Raw genomic sequence first — 20,184 nt, 5'->3', positions numbered from 1 at the left:
ATCTGCCTGGAGAGCTGGGTCTGAGCTTGACTGTACTGGCTCTCAACTTAACAGGTAAAGCAGGGTTGGATTAAATATAAAGTACTTTTGTAAGAGACTTAAAAGTACATATCAGTTTAAAACATGAGACTTGTTGCTTTGTAGTCTGGAATGAGCTACAATGAACAGACAATTATAACATTTAACAGTAAACATAGGTGCTTACACACACACACACACACACAGAGTGAACAGGAATTAGGCGAAGTGGACGCTTTGGTGGCCCCTACCAAAGGCATGCCACTGCGCAAAACACACATGCACCAGAATCAGCACGGGGAACCAGGCAAGGAATACCTCAGTAAAGATGGCGAGACTTGGTCACCTGACCTGGCCATCAGTTAAGATGGCGGTAAGGTCATCTGACCTCAATTAAGATGGTGGTAAGGTCAGGCTGGAAAGATGGCTCAGCCATTAAAGGCTAGGCTCACAACCAAAAATATAAGATGGTGTTAAGGTCACCTGACCTCAGTCAAAATGGCAGCGGTCACATGTTGTATGGAAAAGCTACATTTTTTGAGCCGCGGGAGTTTTAAACCTAATAACAAGAGATACCTAGAGGTGTGATCTGTCCTGATGCTGAGCTGTTGCACCACAAGCCGCGGTGGGGAACAAAGGCTGGAATTGAAAACAGCTGTCTCATGGATCTGACCAATCTTGTCAGCAGTGGTAGAGGTGGCAGGTAGAGTTTGTGGAAAGGCAGAGCCAGCAGGACACCGGTGGAGCATTTACAGGCAGGTGACTGATAGTTTGAGGGTTTATACCATAACTGAAAACGTGAAAACACCACAGGGCCTGTAGAAGAGCGTCCCCTCTCTATAGGTGGGGTGTGAAATGACTGTGACACTGGAAAGCCTATAGGAAGACGTCTCTTCTCTGCAGGCCGGGTGTTGGAGCCAGAGAGGCTAGAGGCCGCTCCAAACAGTCTCTCATGGAGGGGACCACTTACGAGTGGTCCATCAGAAAGGAAAGGAGAAAAAAAAAATCTGAGGGACCCTGGGCCCCAAATCGAATGCACCACACAGCAGTGGTAGCGCAGGAGGACCAACCCTAGGTTGTCCAGTCACGTTTTTAGCTATGGAAAGCAACTAGAGATGAATGTCAGTGAAGGGCTCAACAGTAGCCGTGAAGGCTGTGGTTGGCTGACTGGAAGGGGAAAACTCACCACCGAAGCTGCTGGTGTGCGTAGAGGTCTGCATTCGGGCAGATACAACACAGAGCTGTTGGGCTGGAGAGACGGCTCCGCAGCTAAGAGCAACACAGAGCTGTTGTAAAGAAACCTGGTTCCAGAGCCCAGGGTTCCACATCTTCTCAGCTGGCCCATCTGCGGGTGGAGGGAACATGGAGAGATCTTGGCCAAGTCCCAAGCACCAATTTTATTCTCCTCAAAGATCTCTGCTGCAGTTTGATGGCTGAGAGGTTTGGTCAGTTTAAAAGGACAACCTCACCAAACAAATTTCAGCAAAATACAAATACAGGTTATTAAGGTGTGTACCTGTTAAGTTATAAAGGTGTGAGGACCAGTGCACGCTATCAAATTTCTCTCTCACACTGCCTTTAAAGATACTTTGCATTATGCAAAAATATTTGTCACAGTCATTCTGATATAAATATACTACTGTTTAAAACTTATGTTTTCACAAACCCGAATAATTCTTGTGAGTTCCAGGGAGCTGAATTGAAGGATCCACCTTAAACAGGTCAGATTCTTCTCAATTCCCTGGTCCTAATTTTTTTTCCCTAATCTTAACTCAACCCCCCCCCCCCACCCGCACTGAGGCGGGCAGATCTTCCTTCTGATTCCAGCCTGAGTCCCTTCCTTTCCGTCTCTCTCCCAAAGAGGTAGCTGCTGCTGTGGCTCCTCTCTCCCCTTTATCTCTCTCTGCCTCTTTCTCTTCATCCCCCTTTTCCCTCCCTTCCACTCCCCTTTGCCCCTTCCCTTCCATAACCCAGTAAATAAATATTCAACCTCACTCTGCATGGGGTGCCTATCTGTCTTGGTCTCTCACCCACCACACGGTTCCCTGCCTAGGATCCGCTGCCCCTCATGGCCCACGGGGCCGTTTTATTTTTACCATTACAGAAAGAGTGGATGTCTAGCTTTTACACATTGCACCTTGACAGACTGGGCATGCCTGAAGAGATCCATGAGCTGCTTCCCTTTCTGCAGCACTGTGATAACGGAACTGTAGCTGCAGGTGACAGGGCAGTGACAACACTTCCTCCTGCTGATTCAGTGTTTAGTTGGATAGGACTGATCCTTATAGGAAATTGTTTCCCTTATGAAGAGGGAACGAAGTGTAGGATGTAAGCCTTAAAGTTTTTTTTTTGACTGATTCTTAGCGTCATAAACAAACAAAAACAAACAATCTGAATTTAGAGGCTTAAAAGTTACTGAAAATAAACAGGAAATGAATTTAAAGGTCTCCCCAATTTTCTAGATTCCCAAGTTTTGGAGGAAGATTGAGTTTTTTCTTTGGAAAATTTGCCCCTTGTTTGCTTACTTATTTTCTAGGTCTTAGTGCTGACTTTAGCTTGAGGAGTTGTCTACCCCACTGGAGGTTTTAGATTTGATGTCTGTGTGGGAAGGAGATTGTGAATATCAGAGTGGAGGGAGGGTGGAAGGAAAGAAGGTACATTATACAGCGTGGCTGTCAGTGTCTGCAGACACCATGCCAATGCGTAGAAGAGGTGGGAATATGGAGAGAGGGGTGACATTTTTTGTTGATTAGTTTTCAAAATACTGAGACTATTTTATCTATTGGAACTACTTTCTGATTCAATTTTATCTAACCAATCTCCTCTGCCTATATGCCAAAATGAATTTCTTTCTACTCAGAGACATTTTTCTGACCTTGCTTTCCTGGACGATGAATAGATTTTGGCAAGAATTACTGGGCATGTGCATATTTGTTTTATTCTGTACACATTTTTTTTTTAAAGATTTATATATTATATATATAAAACATTCCTTCCATGTATGTTTGTATGCCAGAAGAGGGCACCAGATCTCATTATAGAAGGTTGTGAGCCACCATGTGGTTGCTGGGAATTGAACTCAGGACCTCTGGAAGAGCAGTCAGTGCTCTTAACCACTGAGCCATCTCTCCAGCTCCCCTCTGTACACATTTTAGTCAAGGGATTTCATGGTTTCCCCCAGCAGCCCTTCAACTGGGTAATTTCTGTAGATGAGTGCACTGTTTTGTTGCCTTCAGGACTTATCTTCACATTCTTCTCTGGTGTTGAGCTATGTCACATGACCAATAGTGTCTTAGTTTCTTTTGGGTAGGCAATGGTTGTAACAGGTTGTCATTTCCTGCACGTGTGAGAACTTGGGCAGGACTGTTCTTGTTGACACTGCCACTGTGTTAGATCCACTTTGGGCTCTATACCTGTTGTCATTTCAGTGTTCTCAAAAATATGTACTGTGCCCTGTGTTCCTGCAAACACAGGAAGATGTGAACACAGAACAGAGGCGAATAAATTGGATAATTATCGCATTTATTTTGCAAAGGAACAATTAGATATTTATAGTATCTTGTCTTAAAGATACTATATCTACAAAGAGATGAAACTAGAGTATAATTTTTTTGTTACCAAATATTAGTGATGTCTCAGAGTTTCTGTTGCTTCAGTGAAACACCATAACAAAAAAGCAATTTAGAGAGAATAGGGCTTATTTGGTTTACACTTCCATATTGCTGTTCATCATTGAAGGAAGTCAGAGCAGGAACTCAAACAGGGTAGGAACCTGGAGCCAGGAGCTGATGCGGAAGCCATGGAGGGTGCTGCTTACTGGCGCGCTCCCCATGGCTTACTTCACCTGCTCCCTTCAAGAACCCAGAACCACCAACCCAGGGATGGGTTGGACTTCTCCCATTGATCACTAATAAGAAAATGCCTTATGGCAGGATCTTATGGAGGCTTTTTCTCAATTAAGTTTCTCTCCTTTCAGACGACTCACTAGCTTCTGCCAAGCTGACATAAAACCAGCCAGGATAGGTGATGACCAAAGCACCGCAATATAATTTCTTGTCACCTCAAGCAGTGCATTTGAAGGTAGCGAAAACTACTGAATCCTTTTGAGTAGATGAAAGACATTTCGCTTCGTTAAGACCTGGGTGTGACTACTCACATGTAATGAGGAACTGCAGCTAATTAAGCCATTGAATCAGTTTAATTGGCTAAGTATTTTTCTTCCTTAGTGGTAGAAAAATATATATAATGATGTACCTTAGAAGTGATCTTCCAAGCGCATCTTAGATCAGATGAAATAGAGTGTATAAAATGGGCTTTATTATGAACGAGGCCATAGTAATGAGACCTGTCTCACTACCATTAATTAGACTGAGCAAAATTGCAGAGACCTAGAAGTGAAGTTTTGTTCTAGTTGGGTCTGCAGAGCAGAATGTATTATTAAATGAGTCCTTAGAGATGACAGGTGGCTCCTCAGTTCTCTTTATTGAGTGTGTTAGTGCCTGCTGCCTGTTTCCTATGTGAAAGCCCCCTACTCGGTTATCTCTAGGTGTGGAAACAGATCCAGCTGTGTTCGCCATGCATACCTGCCTGGGGCTCTGGGCAGGGTGCAGGGCTCCATCTTGGACTCCTGGGTTGTTTGCTGGTAGCACAGTGTAGCGGGCATTCTCTTAGACCCTGGGTACTCCTCCTACACTGCTGCTTTGTAGTTTTCTAGGCTCTGTGGAAAGCAGGAAATGTTACTTAGAACCTTGGCTTGCTGGTCTTTAGTGGATCAGTGGTCATCTGAAGAAGGCTGTTTAATCATAAGGAAGTTTGGTGTGAAATCATTTTCTAAATACAGCTGTAAGCTGGAGAAATGGCTCAGTTGGTAAAGAGCGTGTCTTGCCAGCATGAAGCTCCCAAGTTTGATTCTCAGAATTCATGTAAAAGCATCTGGGTTTGATTGTAGTGTGCTTGGGATCTCAGCACTGGGGAGGCAGAGAGACAGGAGGAACTTCTGGGCTTGCCTGCCAGCTAATCTAGCTGAGTATGGTGAGCTTTAGCTGCAAAAAGAGAGGTTGTCTCAAAATACCTCTCCTCTTTTGGAAAACAGAAATAAAAACCTTTATGGATTGCTTTGCACCTTCTGATAAGGATCCTAGTGTGCCCTCTTGGCCCCCTGCCATCCCACCCTTCGCCTGTCTTTTCCACGGGCATTCCTGGTACAAACCCTGCCACCAGGCCACGGCTGCTCCCTGGAGGCCCTTGCCAGTGTCCAGATTGGTCTCTGCAGCTTTCGTTTGCAGTTCTCTTGTTTGAATTAACCTGTTTGGGTGAGTGAAACCAAGCAAGGTTCTCGTCTTTGTGTATTTGTTAGCCTCCGATGAAGTGCAAGTCTCCCTCCCACAGAGGCCTCTGGTTTCATGTCCACTTTTCTTTGATCTCTGAATCCTTCAATATTCTGCATTCCCATGGCGTGTTTCATATAACTCAGGGTGCCTGAGGGAGGGACATCAGTCTCCAGCTTTGTATCTCCAGTGATAAGCAATACCATGCCTGGAAAATGAGCCGTGCTTACTAAATATTTAAATAATGGCTTAAAATCATGTATAAATGAGAAAATAAGTATTTTTGGTTTGAGTTCTGACTGATTAAAATTTATGGTTGTTTTTACACCTTCATTTCTATCCATATCACTCCATTAGTTTCTTTTTAAATATTTATTTATTTATTAATTATGTATACAATATTCTGTCTGTGTGTATATCTGCAGGCCAGAAGAGGGCACCAGACCTCATTACAGATGGTTGTGAGCCACCATGTGGTTGCTGGGAATTGAACTCAGGACCTTTGGAAGAGCAGGCAATGCTCTTAACCACTGAGCCATCTCTCCAGCCCCCACTCCATTAGTTTCTTAAGTGAAGCAATTATTACAATGTGAAAAATATAGCATTTCAGACTTTTTAAAGCATTTTTTATGATACTTCTTGCAGCTATGATAAAAAAAATATCTCTATAAGTATGCTAGTCTCTACAGTTGTGTCATTACAAAATACTGTTTTTTTCCGCTTTTGTTTTGTTTTTGTGGTATTGAAAATTGAACCCAGGGCCGGAGAGATGGCTCAGCGGTTAAGAGCACTGACTGTTCTTCTAGAGGTCCTGAGTTCAATTCCCAGCAACCACATGGTGGTTCACAACCCTCTGTAATGAGATATGGCCCCCTCTTTGGACCCACAGGCATACATGCAGGTAGAACACTGCATACACAATCAATCAATCAGTCAATCAATCAATCTTTAAGTGGGGGGAAAAGATTGAACCCAGGTCTCCTGCACTCCACTACTGAGCCACATCCTCAGCTTTCAGATTGTTCTGCTGTTTAAAGTCCGAATCTGTGATGGACAAGTTCCGTGTCCCATGGTAATGGAAGGCTGCCTATTAGCGTTGGTTCCACAACTCAAGTTGACGTATGTTGGCTTCTGCCAGCCTAAATATGCCTTCAACTCTACGCAGTTGTTAAAGCTAGCTTGTAGTTAGCTTAAAAATGTTTTGGGAGCCATCAGAATGGCTCAGCTGGTAAAACGCTTGCCACCTTAGCCTGGCAACCTGAGTTCAGTCCCCAGAGTCTATGTAAAAGACAGAAGGAGAGGACTGACTCCACAGACTTTTCCTCTGCCCTGTACACATGATAATAATAAATAAATACAGGTAATATTTTCCTCCAAAAACTCATAAAAATGCCATTTCAGACTAAATATCAAAAATTTCTTAAGTTATAAACTCAATGGGTGCGAAATATTTACATATTAAACAACAGAAAATACAAAGTACTTATTGGAAATGATGAAGTTGGAAATTGTAGCAATGAGAATCTATTGCTAAATTATTTTATTTGTTATTTAAATGCTGTTTTTAGTGACGCTAGATTTCTGAGAAAGCAGGGATGTGAAAATGAGATAGAATAGTAGTTGTTAATATCAAGAATTAGGATAACAGGTGATGATGAACAGAAATTCACTTTTAGGAAAAAGAATAATGAGATTACATTCAACAATGGAGATAGCCAGTGTTTTCCCAGTGGTAATTATAGCTGTGTTGTTTTTGCTTAGTGTATCAGTGAAGTGATTAAACATTGAAGACCTTGTACAGAACAAAAAGCTTAATGTTGGGTGAAAAATATTATTTGTAGAGAGTGGAGAGATGGCTCAGTGGTTAAGAGCTCTGGCTTCTCTTCCAGAGGAGCTGGGTCCAATTCCTAGCACCCATATGACAGCTCACAGTTGCCTGTAACTCCAGGGAACCCAACACCCTCATATGGACATGCATTCAGGAAAAGCACCAATGCACATCAAATAAAAATAAAATAAAATTTGTTTGTATTTGCCTCATACTGCTACATAACTTGAAAGAGGATTGATTCTCTAGTACCCTTTGCAGGTAATTGTGGCTCTGTCGTGTGTTGTCTGGAGAGTCCATAGTACTCTCATGAGAGAACAAGACTGAAAGACAATGATACTCTAAGGAGGATGGAGATGATTTTGCTCTGTGGACTCCCTAAAAATAAATGCTTAAGCACCTGTCAGGGGTGTCCTGGCCATGCTTTGAGAGCTACTTTCTGAGCCTCGAGAGGCAAAACCAACCTAGAACTATTTTTTTGTTGTGTTTTTCGAGACAGGGTTTCTCTGTGGTTTTGGAGCCTGTCCTGGAACTAGCTCTTATAGACAGACCAGTCTGGCCTCGAACTCACAGAGATCCGCCTGCCTCTGCCTTCCGAGTGCTGGGATTAAAGGCTTGCGCCACCACCGCCCGGCCCAACCTAGAACTATTAAGTGTGCTCCTCATCACAGAGCAGAGCCCAGGACTGTACTCTTGAGAGTTTATTCCTCTGGCTTTTTGTGAACTTTTAGGACCTGGGGAAGCTTTGGAGAGTGAATTGTGTGTATTTATTTATGAGGGTCTGCTAGATATCAAAAATACACATTTGATATTGACAATTAAAAATATGGTAAATCAAAACCTTGGGGAAAAGAGCATTACTATTATGAGTGAGTTTGTAAAAATGTGATAGTTAACAAATATATAACGATACAGAATTGTAAGCATTAAATTTGCAATAGAGGATAAGATACATTTTAAGTTTTGTTAGCCCTACCTGGGATTCAGGGATTGAACTAAAGCTGCCAAGTCTGTATGGTAAGTAGCTTTACTAGCTGAGCGCCTTTTGGTGACCGGGTCTTTCTATGAAGGCCAGGCTGGCCATGAACTGGGATTGCAGGTATGCATCCCAGTAACTACCACAGTTACTTGAAACATGCTTTGGGCTTAATTTTGGTGGTTGTTGTTTTTTTCTTCCCCCACATCTATGTGGAGGTGTTTCTGTATCTGGCCCCTCAGCCATTTGGGTCCTTTTCGCTTTTTAATGTTGTCTCTTCATTCCTCCCAGATCTACCTGGGTCTCAGAGACAGCAGGAACTTGTGTGTCTTAGAGAGTGTGCACTGGATAACATTTTTGTGGGGTTTCTGAGCACACTTCTCTCTTTACTGGCCAGCAGTGTGCAGTGGGGTGGAGAGGCTGTGGGCATGACGCCCCTTGCTCACTTCTGCTTCTTCACGCCCCACCTTGATGCCCTAGGCCTGTCTTCCCTTCAGTGCGAGCCACTTTTTCTTTCCCACTCGGCCTCTACTTTGCCTTCCTTTTCTATTTGCCTTCTAGGTTCTTCTTCAGAGATGTATGTCCTCGGTCAGAGTGACTTCCAGTTAATGTATTTAGGAGTCAAGATATTCATAGTTGCCAAAAGGCCCAGGAGTGAATGTGTGCTTTTGTATTTGGTGTGACAGGAGTGGAGTCCTATGGGCAGATGCCACAGTGGACGATCCTGGCCTCTTCTGTCTTAAGCTCCCTGGGGTCACCACTTCTTGCTTGGGAGAAAGTAGGATGAAATTGTGTCTTCTTCTTTTTTCTTTTCTTTCTTTCTTTCTTTCTTTTTTTTTTTTTTGCTTTGCCCTATCTACTCCTATACCCCGTCTTCATGTGCAGTGTCTTTTTTTTTTTTTTTTTAATTCTGGTGCTGAAGGTCACACTCGGGACCTTACACATTTAGACAGGTGCTGTATCTCCTAGCTGTACTTCCAGTCTCTACCTCATCTTCACATTGCTGGACCAGGGCTCAGAAAATCTCCTTCAGGGTCGTATAGCTCTGTGTGCTGCTCTTTGTCTCTGGTTTTTCTTCTTTAAAAAATTGTGTGTGTGTATATCTGTGTGTGCGTGTGTGTACGCACGTGCAGGAATGCTTGCCCATGCCATGGCATTCATAGAGGTCGGAGTACAGCTCTGGTTCTCTCCTTTCACTTCACATGAGTTCTGGTATCAAACTCAGGTCTCCGGGCTTGCTGGAGGAGCGCCTTCCCCTGAAGAGCCAACTCACTGGCCCTTGCTTTATTTGAGACTGGGTCTCGTCTTAGGGATCAGGCTGACGTGGAACTTGTGATCCTCCTGCCTCAGACTTCCAGCTGCTGGAATTATAGGTGTTGTCACCCCTCCTGGATTTCTGCTGTCCCTCCGAGTGCTGTTTGATGTGACCCTGTGAGTGTGTGTTATCACAGCAGGCTTCCTGTTACGTTGCATGACACTGCGTCCAGTCCCTTTTCCTCTCTCTTTAGAACTGGATGGGTATTTTTGTGGCTTAGAAGAAATAAAAAGAAAATTTATTAATTGGAAATACTGCTTCAGTTTTTTTCTGTCTGTATCATCTAACTGTACTTTTGTCTTCAGACTGTTTTCTGGTTGTCTGTGGGGAGCATAATGCTGTCAATGGTCCACATGGTGGCAGCTATCTGTTGAAAGAGAAAAGTGCAGCCTAGTGGGAGAAGGAGTCCAGATATATGTGCCTTACCTTGCTTTGTTATTTATTCCAACGGTTACTTGTTATTTACTTTATTATTTTATGTGTATGGGTGTTTTGCCTGTATATATGTGAAGCCATCTGTCCAGCTACCCAACAGTTATTTATTAAATGCCAACTGTGTACCAGATGCTGCTGAGAATGCTGAAAATATGGCTCCTAAACAGGCATCCTTAGTTTCTGTTGCTGTAGATGTTTTATTAGCAGGAATATGATGTCTGTCGCCCTCACAGGACAACGGGACTGGGGATTGGAAGAACACTGGGCTCTGGCTGGCTCTGACTTGGGTGGGATGTGACCAGCCATTTAAATGCTTTGTTCCTTTTTCTTACTCTCAGTGAAGGAGGTCAAGACACCTAACAGCTACTTTTAGAGGCGGAATCATGCCTGTAGAGATGCATTTTCAATAGAAGTAGTGTGTGTATATTAAAATGTGTGTAATTGTGAGTGTGATAATGTAAAATATTTTGCTATAAAATCTTAGATGCAGTTTATTCCTACTTGGGTGGGAGAATCTTAAATTAATCTAGAGGTTTAAAGACACTTGCAAGATATAAAGTATCTTTGTTTTTTTTTTTCTCTTCACAGAAGAAGATAATGCTGAATATGTTTTTAGATACCATGATGGCCGATCCTCCTCCCCAGTGCCTTGTCTGGCTACCTCTCATGCACAGGCTTGCCCATGTGGAGAATGGTGAGCATGGCTTGATCCTTTGTCCCTTAGGTCACAGGGAGGAGGAAGCAGTTTGCGGTATTCTGAGCTATTATTGTGAAAAATTGAAATTGACGTTTGTTGGCACGTCATCCTTTGAACTTGTGGCTTTTGTTTTCGGGAGGAGAGTATTTATTTCATAACAAAAGCAGGAGTCTTGTCACTTACATAGGATTCTGAGGAATAAGAAAACCTGGTTGGTATGGGCACATTTTTTTTTCACCCTGAGATTGCTTGCATTTACCCGATGTGGTCAGGAATTTCTTTTTTTCACCCCTTTTGGTTTATCAGAATCGTAGCTTTAGAAAGTTGGAGAGCTCTGCAGTATTGGCCACCAAAACTCTAGTCAAATTTGGGTCATTAAAACATTGCTAAGATAAAATTTAGTTCTGGACCTTTTTTTCCTTTATTTTTACTGATTTATTTCTTGTTTGTTTGTGTGTAGTATTTGTGTGTACATTTAGCATGTGGAGGACATTGGGTGTCTTTCATTATCTTTTGAGACATACTCTCAGTGAAACCAGAACTTACCAGCTGGCCAGATTTTGTTTTCCTCGATGCTGACATTATTTTGTCCCCTGTCCCTCTTCTTCCTGGTCACCAGTTTTCCATCCTGTGGAGTGCTCCTACTGTCACTGCGAGAGCATGATGGGCTTCCGGTACCGCTGCCAGCAGTGCCACAATTATCAGCTCTGCCAGAACTGCTTTTGGCGAGGCCATGCCAGTGGCACTCACAGCAACCAGCACCAGATGAAGGAGCATTCCTCTTGGGTAACTAACTGCTTGTCTCTGATTGTGTACTCTCAACTGTTTACCTGGCTCGTATGTAACAGTAAGAGTACTTGGTCTAGTGGCCTGCATGTGCCCTGCCCAATACGGATGTGGTGTCGGGAAATCTTCATGTCCGCATGGCTGCTGGGGTTGCAGTTGCATTGTTGCTCCTCCCTGGACTTTAAAAGCAGACTGAGGTACAGGTGTTAGCTGCTTTTAAAATGGCCCTTTGCAAAGTAAAAAAGTAAATTTCTTCTGATCTGAAAAATTACACAAAAGGGATCTTCCTAGAGATTATTCCCTTGAGCCTTCAGTTGGGTTTAAAGCCCTTCTTTGAGTAGTTTCCCTTGCAGGCTGATGTGTTTATATGCTGCAGAAAAAGTGGCATGTAACACCGGAGTCACATATGTTTATCCTTTAGATTGGAGAGAGACTGTGTTTTATAACCATTGCCACATTGCTCTTCTTAGCTTCAAAAGTAGCTTTTAAATAGTACTTGGGTGATGGCCAAGCACGGTGGTGCACACCTTTAACCCCAGTACTGAAGGGGCAAAGCAGAAAGATCTCTGAGTTACAGCCTGGTCTGCATAGTGAGATCCTGTCTTGAAATGAAGCAAATAAAACAAGCAAAAACCAAAATTTGAGTTGAGATTGACATCTGCTCTTCCTGGTGTGTTTGTAAATCATGTAATATGATCTCATTAAGTATTTTTCTTCACATCTTTTGATTTATTTCTAATTTTGTTGTTCACTTGTTTAACTAAATTGTAGAAGAGCACACAGAGCCAGAAGTATGGCTCCAGACCTGGGGTCTTTCCCTGGTACCTCCTGGACTACAGATATTAAAAGACCTTAATAACTGGGTTTCCTTACCCCTTTATTTTTCCTAGAATTCAACCAAGGAAAAATAAACAAACCAACAGAAGGGAAAGAAAAATACCAAGTGTCAACCCCTGTGTACACTTGACTGTATTGCCAGAACATGTGATGCTGTGTTAGAAACATAATCGTATCTGTCTCAGTCAGAGCTAACTACAAAACCTTGTTCACTGTCCACTTGTGCATTCCAGTGCTATGTTTTGGTTTAAGGTCATTTAAAAAATTTTTTTTTTTTTTGGTTTTTCGAGACAGGTTTTGGAGCCTGTCCTGGAACTAGCTCTTGTAGACCAGGCTGGTCTCGAACTCACAGAGATCCTCCTGCCTCTGACTCCCGAGTGCTGGGATTAAAGGCATGCGCCACCACCGCCTGGCTAAAAAAAATTTTAAGTGAAAACCCCTCCAGTAATTTTATTTTATTTTTTAAAATATTTCTTTATTTATTTTATTATGTTATATACTGTCTGTGTGTATGTCTGCAGGCCAGAAGAGGGCACCAGATCTCATTACAGATGGTTGTGAGCCACCATGTGGTTGCTGGGAATTGAACTCAGGACCTTTGAAAGAGCAGGCAATGCTCTTAACCGCTGAGCCATCTCTCCAGCCCCCCTCCAGTAATTTTAAAAAATAATATTTTATGGTTTATTTATCTTTATTTTATGTACATTGGTATGAAGGTGTCAGATCCCCTGGAACTGGATCTTCATACTATTGTGAGCTGCCATGGGGATGCTGGGAATTGAACCTGGGTCCTCCGGAAGAGCAGTCAGTGCTCTTAACCGCTGAGCCATCTCTCCAGCACCTAAAAAATATTATTAAATAAGATAACTTGATTTCCTGTTTTTCTTTTCCTGTGTAAAGCACTATAGCCCACTATGCTGATTGGTTGATCAACTTGTTTTCTGTGGGTTTTAGTTTAGAGTCCTGCCTGAACTGGGCAGGTTTTGCTCCATCACTTTTTATGGTGATTTGGTCTGCTGGCGTGCTTCTTGGGAGAATTTCATTTGAATGTTGGTGTGTGGGGAGAAAGGGGCTTCTTAATCCCTTAGTTTGAACTTGCTCATTTACCCAGTTTATAATCTTTTCAAAAGTATGGATTTTGTGTTTATTTAAAGATCAGTAATTGAATACTGCTTTATGGTTTGCAAAAGAACCTTTCATATACTCTTTGAATTTTTTCTTTGAGTTACAGCATACATACGGAAAAGTACAAGCCAGGCATGGTGATTTATGCCTGTAATACCAGTACTTGGAAGGCCGAGGCAGGAGGATTACCATGAGTTCAGGCCAGCCTGTGTTAATACCTTATCTTTCACCACCAAACAAACAGACAAAAAAGGTGCAGAATCCATAAATAAATTTTTACTTATTTGATCCTCACAATGCTATGAATATTTTCTTTTTAAATATTTCTCTTTTTTTATCTTTTCTGCATTTTTTCCTGCCTTATGAATTCCTTTATTTTTTATAGTAACTTAAGATTTTCAAAAATCGCCAGGCGGTGGTGGCGCAAGCCTTTAATCCCAGCACTCGGGGAGGCAGAGGCAGGAGGATCTCTGTGATTCGAGACCAGCCTGGTCTACAAGAGCTAGTTCCAGGACAGGCTCCAAAACCACAGAGAAACCCTGTCTCGAAAAACAAACAAACAAACAAACAAAAAAAAAGATTTTCAAAAATCTAGTATTATCAGCTTACATAGTTTTGACTCTGAATTTTGATGGATTGCATGCCTAGGGCTGGTTCATGGGTACCGACAGTTAGTATATGTGTCTATGTATAATTTGTTCTCAAAATTAAGAGTAGGTGCATCAACCAGGCCCTTTGAGGAGAATGTGGGTTAATTTTGAGGCCCAATAAAGGAATTTCCATGTAACAAAAAGATACATAATTATTTTTTTGGTGGAATGGCACTGAGCCTAAGGCCTTCCTTATGCATGCAAGGCAAGTGTTCTCCTACTGAGCCGTATCCCAACCGCTGTTATCAGTCTAATGGTGAGTTCTTGAATGTTTTCCACTGTCTGCACCAGAATTTGAAATGAATGCTTCTGTATTTGCAGCAACAGATTTTAGTTTGTTTGACTGGTTTGTTGAAGAAGTTACACTGTAGATTCAATATATGTATGTTTTAGTGTTTGTAAGGTTATTTTTTATTTTCCCAAAGCCCCTAATTTATTGTTTCATCTAAGTAAAGAAGCAGCAATTCAATGGATTTAGACCTCAGTGTATTTAATTAGCTTTCATTCCCCCCAAAAGTGCTGTATGGTAGTATACCCGATATCCCTCCTGTCTGAGCATCATTTGTTCATTTGAAAGACATTTTGAGCACTTACATATGTAGTTAGCACAGTGATACCTCCATGAACAAACCAGTCAAAGACTGTTGCCCTCTTGAAAATGTTTTAGAATATGAAAAACATTGCGAGGACTTGCTATGTCTTCGTTTTCTTACTCTGTTGGGTGTCTGGACTGCTTTCCACACCTCCTTCTCCAGCTTTATATGGGAAGAATACGTGACTAGTTCTCACCAGTGGAATGTGAACAGATGTGTGTCTTTCCCCAAGACAGTTAATGATTAGACTGTCTTCTCTGTCTCTACTTCCTCACTTCAGAGAACTCCATTAGGATCCTGTGGAAAGTTAAACTGTGGAGAAAAAAAAAAGTAACTGGACCTATCATGAATGGTGGGTAGAGAGGAGCATGTGCCAACCCCTTTGCCTGAGATGGGGGCAGGATAAGAACTGTGTTCCCATTGCTGTTGAGTTGACAGGACGATTGGCTGTTCAAGGCTCCCTTGAATAACTTAGCAAATGTCTGTCTCAAAATGAAATTTAAAAGCTCAGTGTTAGAGAACTTGCCTGGTATTTACAAGTAGGCTCAGTTTCCAGCACACACACACACACACACACACACACACACACACACACACACCAAAACAAATAGAAAACCCCTTGTTTTAAATAAAGTTTTCATTCCATAGTACTTAGTACTAGGAGTGCACAACTAGTAAAACCTTAAAAGTGTGTGATGTTCACGCCTTTAATCCCAGCACTCAGAAAGCAGAGGCAGGCGGATCTCTGTGAGTTTGAGGCCAGCCTGGACTACAGAGTGGGTTCCAGGACAGCCAGAGCTACACAGAAAAACCCAGTCTCGAAAAAATAAAACAAAACAAAATAAAAAAGAAAAAGGGTGTGGTGTTGGCTTGAGACACCAATGAACGGATAAGTCAAGTGATGGAGTAGAAAGAAATCATATGACATAACTGTAACCAAATTGGTAAATTTGTCATTAGGGTACTTGAAAGTAACTTCATACCAACTAAGCCCAGCGTTGGAAAGGATCACAGTGTGACTCTGTTGACAGTATAAGGTATTGCAGGAAAGAGATGGCTTCGGAAAGGATTGACTGGTTTGTAAGTAAAGAGTAAGAGAAAATCGAGAAAGCCCTGACAACTGGGGTGGTGTAAGGAGAAAGAGGCTGTCTTAGATGGTGTCAAGTAAGAGATGAGTGTATTTATAAAGCCTAGTAGACTTAACAGTTGAAAAGACAAAGGGCCATCTGTAGAGCTTCTGAGTGAAGGGTTGAGGTCCATGGAATCTACATGAGGACCGTTTTCACAGTGTCCCAAGAGATTCTGTTGTGCAGATAAGTCAGGACCTTGTTTCATGTGGCTTCTAGGTGGCTCCTGTCAGTTGAAAGTGAGAGCCGTGAAAAATACGTCAGCCCAGGAAAGAACTAGTTCCTGGCCGCAGAACTAATGGGGAACAAGTAGATCAAAGGACCACTGTGTTTCTAGGGAGTCATGTTGGCAACGAATCCATGAGCCTGAACTGAAAAGGCCTTTTATTTTTTGAGCTAGACAATCACTTTAGACAACCCAGAACTTGTTCTGATGCCAGTAAGGGGCAAGGATAGGTGGTGTGTTATAAAGGTTGTTTATCTTCAGAAGAAGAAGAGATATTGGGGGAAGGAAGAGACTCACAGCCAGGTGTGGTGGTGCGAAGCTCTAATCCCAGCACTGGGGTAGTAGAATAGGAAGTTTGAGGCCAGTCTGGTCTACATGATACCTTGTTAAAACAAAGAAACCAAAACCTGAGGAAAAGACAAAGACCAAGCACAAAGTTCCTGTTTTTGTCCCCCAGTGTATCTTGGGAGTGGGGGAAGGTGCAGGTAACTCCCTTTCAGGTCATAGATAGCATCACTAGGAGTTGCATACGGTCCTGAGAAAGACAGCGCCATACACACAGTCTTAGATGTACTGACTAAATGGATGGCGGACCTTCCGTCCTGTGTCTGCTGTGGGAGGAGTTGACTGTGTTGGGATACTTGGTGAGCAAAGTGGTCACAAAACCATGTTTTCCTTTCTACCGAGGCATGTAACTCATGTAGCTCATCTTCCTGCAGTCAGGTCCATGTGGCCAGTCTCCAGTGGGTATTACATTTTAGGCAAGGCCACCTCCTCCATCTTCACTGTCTTTATCCTCTCCTGCTGATACCCATTGACCTAACAGAAATATCTCCAAAGGAACTAGGTGAGGCAAGAGCCTTTAATGGAAGGCAGCTGGGTACCTAAATGGATGGAGCCCCTCTGCCGGTCTGCCTAGGACTCAGACATGATCAAGAAATGAAGATGCTAAATCAAGAGGATGGGGTTGAGGAGATTAGAGACTGAGTACAGAGATTCCAGGGGCCTTGCTTGGAAAAGGAGGAGCGATGACTGCGGGGGAAGGAGCAGCAAAGGAGCCAGTGAGGCTGAGTAGCCTGAGCCATGGAAGAACTGCAGAAGAGGCCAGGACATGAACCAGGCTCTGGTTGCCACTGTCAGGACTTCTGAGTGAAATGAGGAGTCTTGGTAGAACTTGGGGGTAGCATAACACAATTTCATCCATGCCTTAAAATGATCAGTCTGGATGCTGGGTAAAAAAAATAAATGATGTAGATAAATGAGAAGCGTAGAGACTATTTGTGGAAGATTGTTGTGCTAATCTTATAATCTTATGTTATACTTCCCTCGTTGCTGTGGCAGAATATATAACAGAGCAACTTATGGGAACAGGATTTATTTCATCTCATGGTTCAGGGAATCTAGTCCATCATGGCAGGGGAAGTATAGTAGCAGGAAACTCCTTGCCTCTATCTGACAGACCAGGAAACAGAGAAAAAGGGATGCTTATAGTTGGTAGTCAACTTTCTCCTTCTCCTCTTGTTTTTATTTAGTGAGAGACTCCAGCTTGTGAAATAGTGCTGCCCAAATTCAGTGTGTGTGTGTGTGTGTGTGTTGCAGGAGTTTGAACCCAGGACCTCTATGCCAGGCAAGCATTTCACTAGCCATGAGCTGACAAGAGGGACTGAATTAGGAATAGTTATGAACCAGCATAATGGACTTTAGGAAACCAAGGAGAGGAGTGGAGAAACACTGCCTGTCCTGAGCCACTCGCATGGTGGAATTGATATTGGCCAAAGAAGGGGAAAACTGTAGGTGGTACATGCCTAGCTCTTAGAATCAAATGTTCAGTTCTGTTTTTTAAGGCAGGGTCTCTTTCTGTTGTCCCCAGGCATGACTGGAACTCAGGAATCCACCCTCTACCTTCAGCCATGTCGTATTAAAATAGCTGTTCGTTTGGTGTGGTTGAATAGGCCACTGGACACAAATCTAGAGTGTAAGAGCAAATCTGAGATAGACTTATACTTAATGCCTATATATATTTATTTATTTGTATTTCTTTTTTGTTGATATTTATTGAGCTCTACGTTTTTATCTGCTCCCCTCCCTGCCTCTCCCTCCCCCCTTTAATCCTCCCCCAAAGTCCCCATGTTCCCAATTTACTCACGAGTTCTTGTCTTTTTATACTTTCTACTTCCCATGTAGATTATAAGTAAGTCTCTCTTAGTGTTCGCATTGTTGTCTAAGTTCTCTGGGATTGTGGTTTGTAGGCTGGCTTTCTTTGCTTTATGTTTAAAAACCACCTATGAGTAAGTACATGAGATAATTATCTTTCTGTGTCTGGGTTACCTCACTCAAAATAATGTTTTATAGCTCCATCCATTTTCCTGCAACATTCAAGCTGTTGTTATTTTTTTCTGCTGTGTAGTACTCCACTGTGTAAATGTATCACTTTTTTTTTTTATCCATTCTTCGATTGAGGGGCACTTAGGTTGTTTCCAGATCCTCCTGTCTATTCTTATGCCAGTACCAGGCTGATTTCAGTACTGTAGCTCTGTAGTAGAGTTTGAAGTCAGGGATTCTGATGCCTCCAGAAGTTCTTTTATTTCCCAGGATTGTTTTGGCTATCCTGGGTTTTTTGCTTTTCCAAATGAAGTTGAGTGCCATTCTTTCGAGGTCTTTGAAGAATTTTGCTGGGATTTTGCTGGGCATTGCATTGAATCTGTATATTGCTTTCAGTAAGATTGTCATTTTTACTATATTAATTCTGCCTACCCAAGAGCTTGGGAGATCTTTCCACTTTCTGGTGTCTTCTTCAATTTCTTTCTTCAAAGATGTAAAGTTCTTGTCATACAAGTCTTCCACTTGTTTGGTTAGAGTTACTCCGAGATATTTTATGCCATGTGTGGCTATTGTGAAGGGTGTTGACTCTCTGATTTCTTCTCCAGCCCTTTTATCATCTCTGTACAGGAGGGCTACTGATTTTTTTAAGTTAATTTTGTATCTTGCTACATTGCTGAAAGTGTTTATGAGTTATAGAAGTTCCTTGGTAGAATTTTTGGGATTACTTATGTAAATTATCATATCATCAGCAAACAATGAGAGTTTGACTTCTTCTTTTCCAATTTGTATCCCCTTGATCTCCCTTTGGTGTCTTACTGCTCTAGCTAGGACCTCAAGAACTTTATTGAATAGATATGGAGAGAGTGGACAGCCTTGTCTTGTTCCTGATTTTAATGGAATCGCTGGGAGTTTCTCTCCATTTAGTTTGATGTTGGCTGTTGGCTTGCTGTTTATTGCCTTAATTATGTTTAGGTATGTTCCTTGTATCCTTACTCTCTCCAAGACCTTTATCATGAACGGATGTTGTATTTTGTCAAAAGATTTTTCGGCATCTAATGAGATGATCATGTGGTTTTTATTTTTCAGTTTGTTTATATGGTGGATTACATTGACAGATTTTCATATGTTGAACCATTCCTGCATCTGTGGGATAAAGCCAACTTGGTCATGGTGGATGATGGTTCTGATGTGTTCTTGGATTCGATTTGTTAGTATTTTATTTAGTATTTTTGCATCAATGTTCATGAGTGAGGGTGGTCTGCAATTCTCTCTCTTAGTAATGTCTTTCTGTGGTTTGGGTATCAGGGTAATTGTAGCCTCATAAAAAGAGTTTGAATGCCTATATTTAAAGCTACAGTAACAGATCACATTAAGTGAGTGAGTGACCAACCCTGTGAAGTGTTTAGTAGTTGAGTGAGCAGACAGGACTGATGCTTTATTCATTAATATTTGGATTATTTGGCACAGGGACAGTTTCTTTGGAAGGATGGGGACAAAAGCCTGATTAATGTGAATTCAAGAAGGAAAGACAGCTTCAAGTACTGTCTTTAATCCCAGCACTCTGGAGGCCGAGACAGGTGGGTCTCTGTGAGTTCAAGGTCAGCCTGGTCTACAGAGTGAGTTCCAGGACAGTCAGAACTATGTGGTAAGACTTTGTCTTGAAGAAAAAAAAAAGAAGGGAGGAAAGGCAAGAGAAGCAGAGATGGCAAATATAGACATTTCTTGAAGTAACTTTATTTCTAATAGTATCCCCACCTCTTTGTAGGGTTACTGTGTAGCCTAGCCCTCCTGCTTTCCCTTCAAGCTGGCATTGAAGGCTTGTACTGTTTTGCCAGGCCCTAACTCTACTTCTGGAAACATTTCTTTTTGATATTAGTCCCACTCCATTCCCCCCTCTCCACACACACACACTCAGTTTCAGT

At 42.2% G+C, this 20,184-nt stretch overlaps 1 protein-coding gene across 3 annotated transcripts in view; it reads left to right on the top strand.

Moving 5' to 3' along the window:
• Window positions 1–20,184, top strand: part of Dtnb (dystrobrevin beta) — a 202,399-nt gene that overhangs the window by 55,528 nt on the left and 126,687 nt on the right. For all 3 annotated transcript variants that reach the window (XR_007589235.1, XR_007589234.1, XM_050125874.1), the window contains exons 7-8: window positions 10,488–10,593; window positions 11,216–11,382. Coding sequence is in view for 1 of the 3 variants with exons in the window: in XM_050125874.1 (XP_049981831.1) it covers window positions 10,488–10,593; window positions 11,216–11,382 (273 nt within the window). In the remaining 2 variants the exon portion in view is untranslated. The remainder of the gene's footprint in view (window positions 1–10,487; window positions 10,594–11,215; window positions 11,383–20,184) is intronic.

Source organism: Alexandromys fortis, unplaced genomic scaffold (assembly GCF_014885135.2).
Source record: "Alexandromys fortis isolate MF-2015 unplaced genomic scaffold, M_Fortis_MF-2015_v1.1 scaffold_252, whole genome shotgun sequence".
Classification (NCBI taxonomy): Eukaryota; Metazoa; Chordata; class Mammalia; order Rodentia; family Cricetidae; genus Alexandromys; species Alexandromys fortis.
This window is presented reverse-complemented; position numbering and strand designations above follow the sequence as displayed.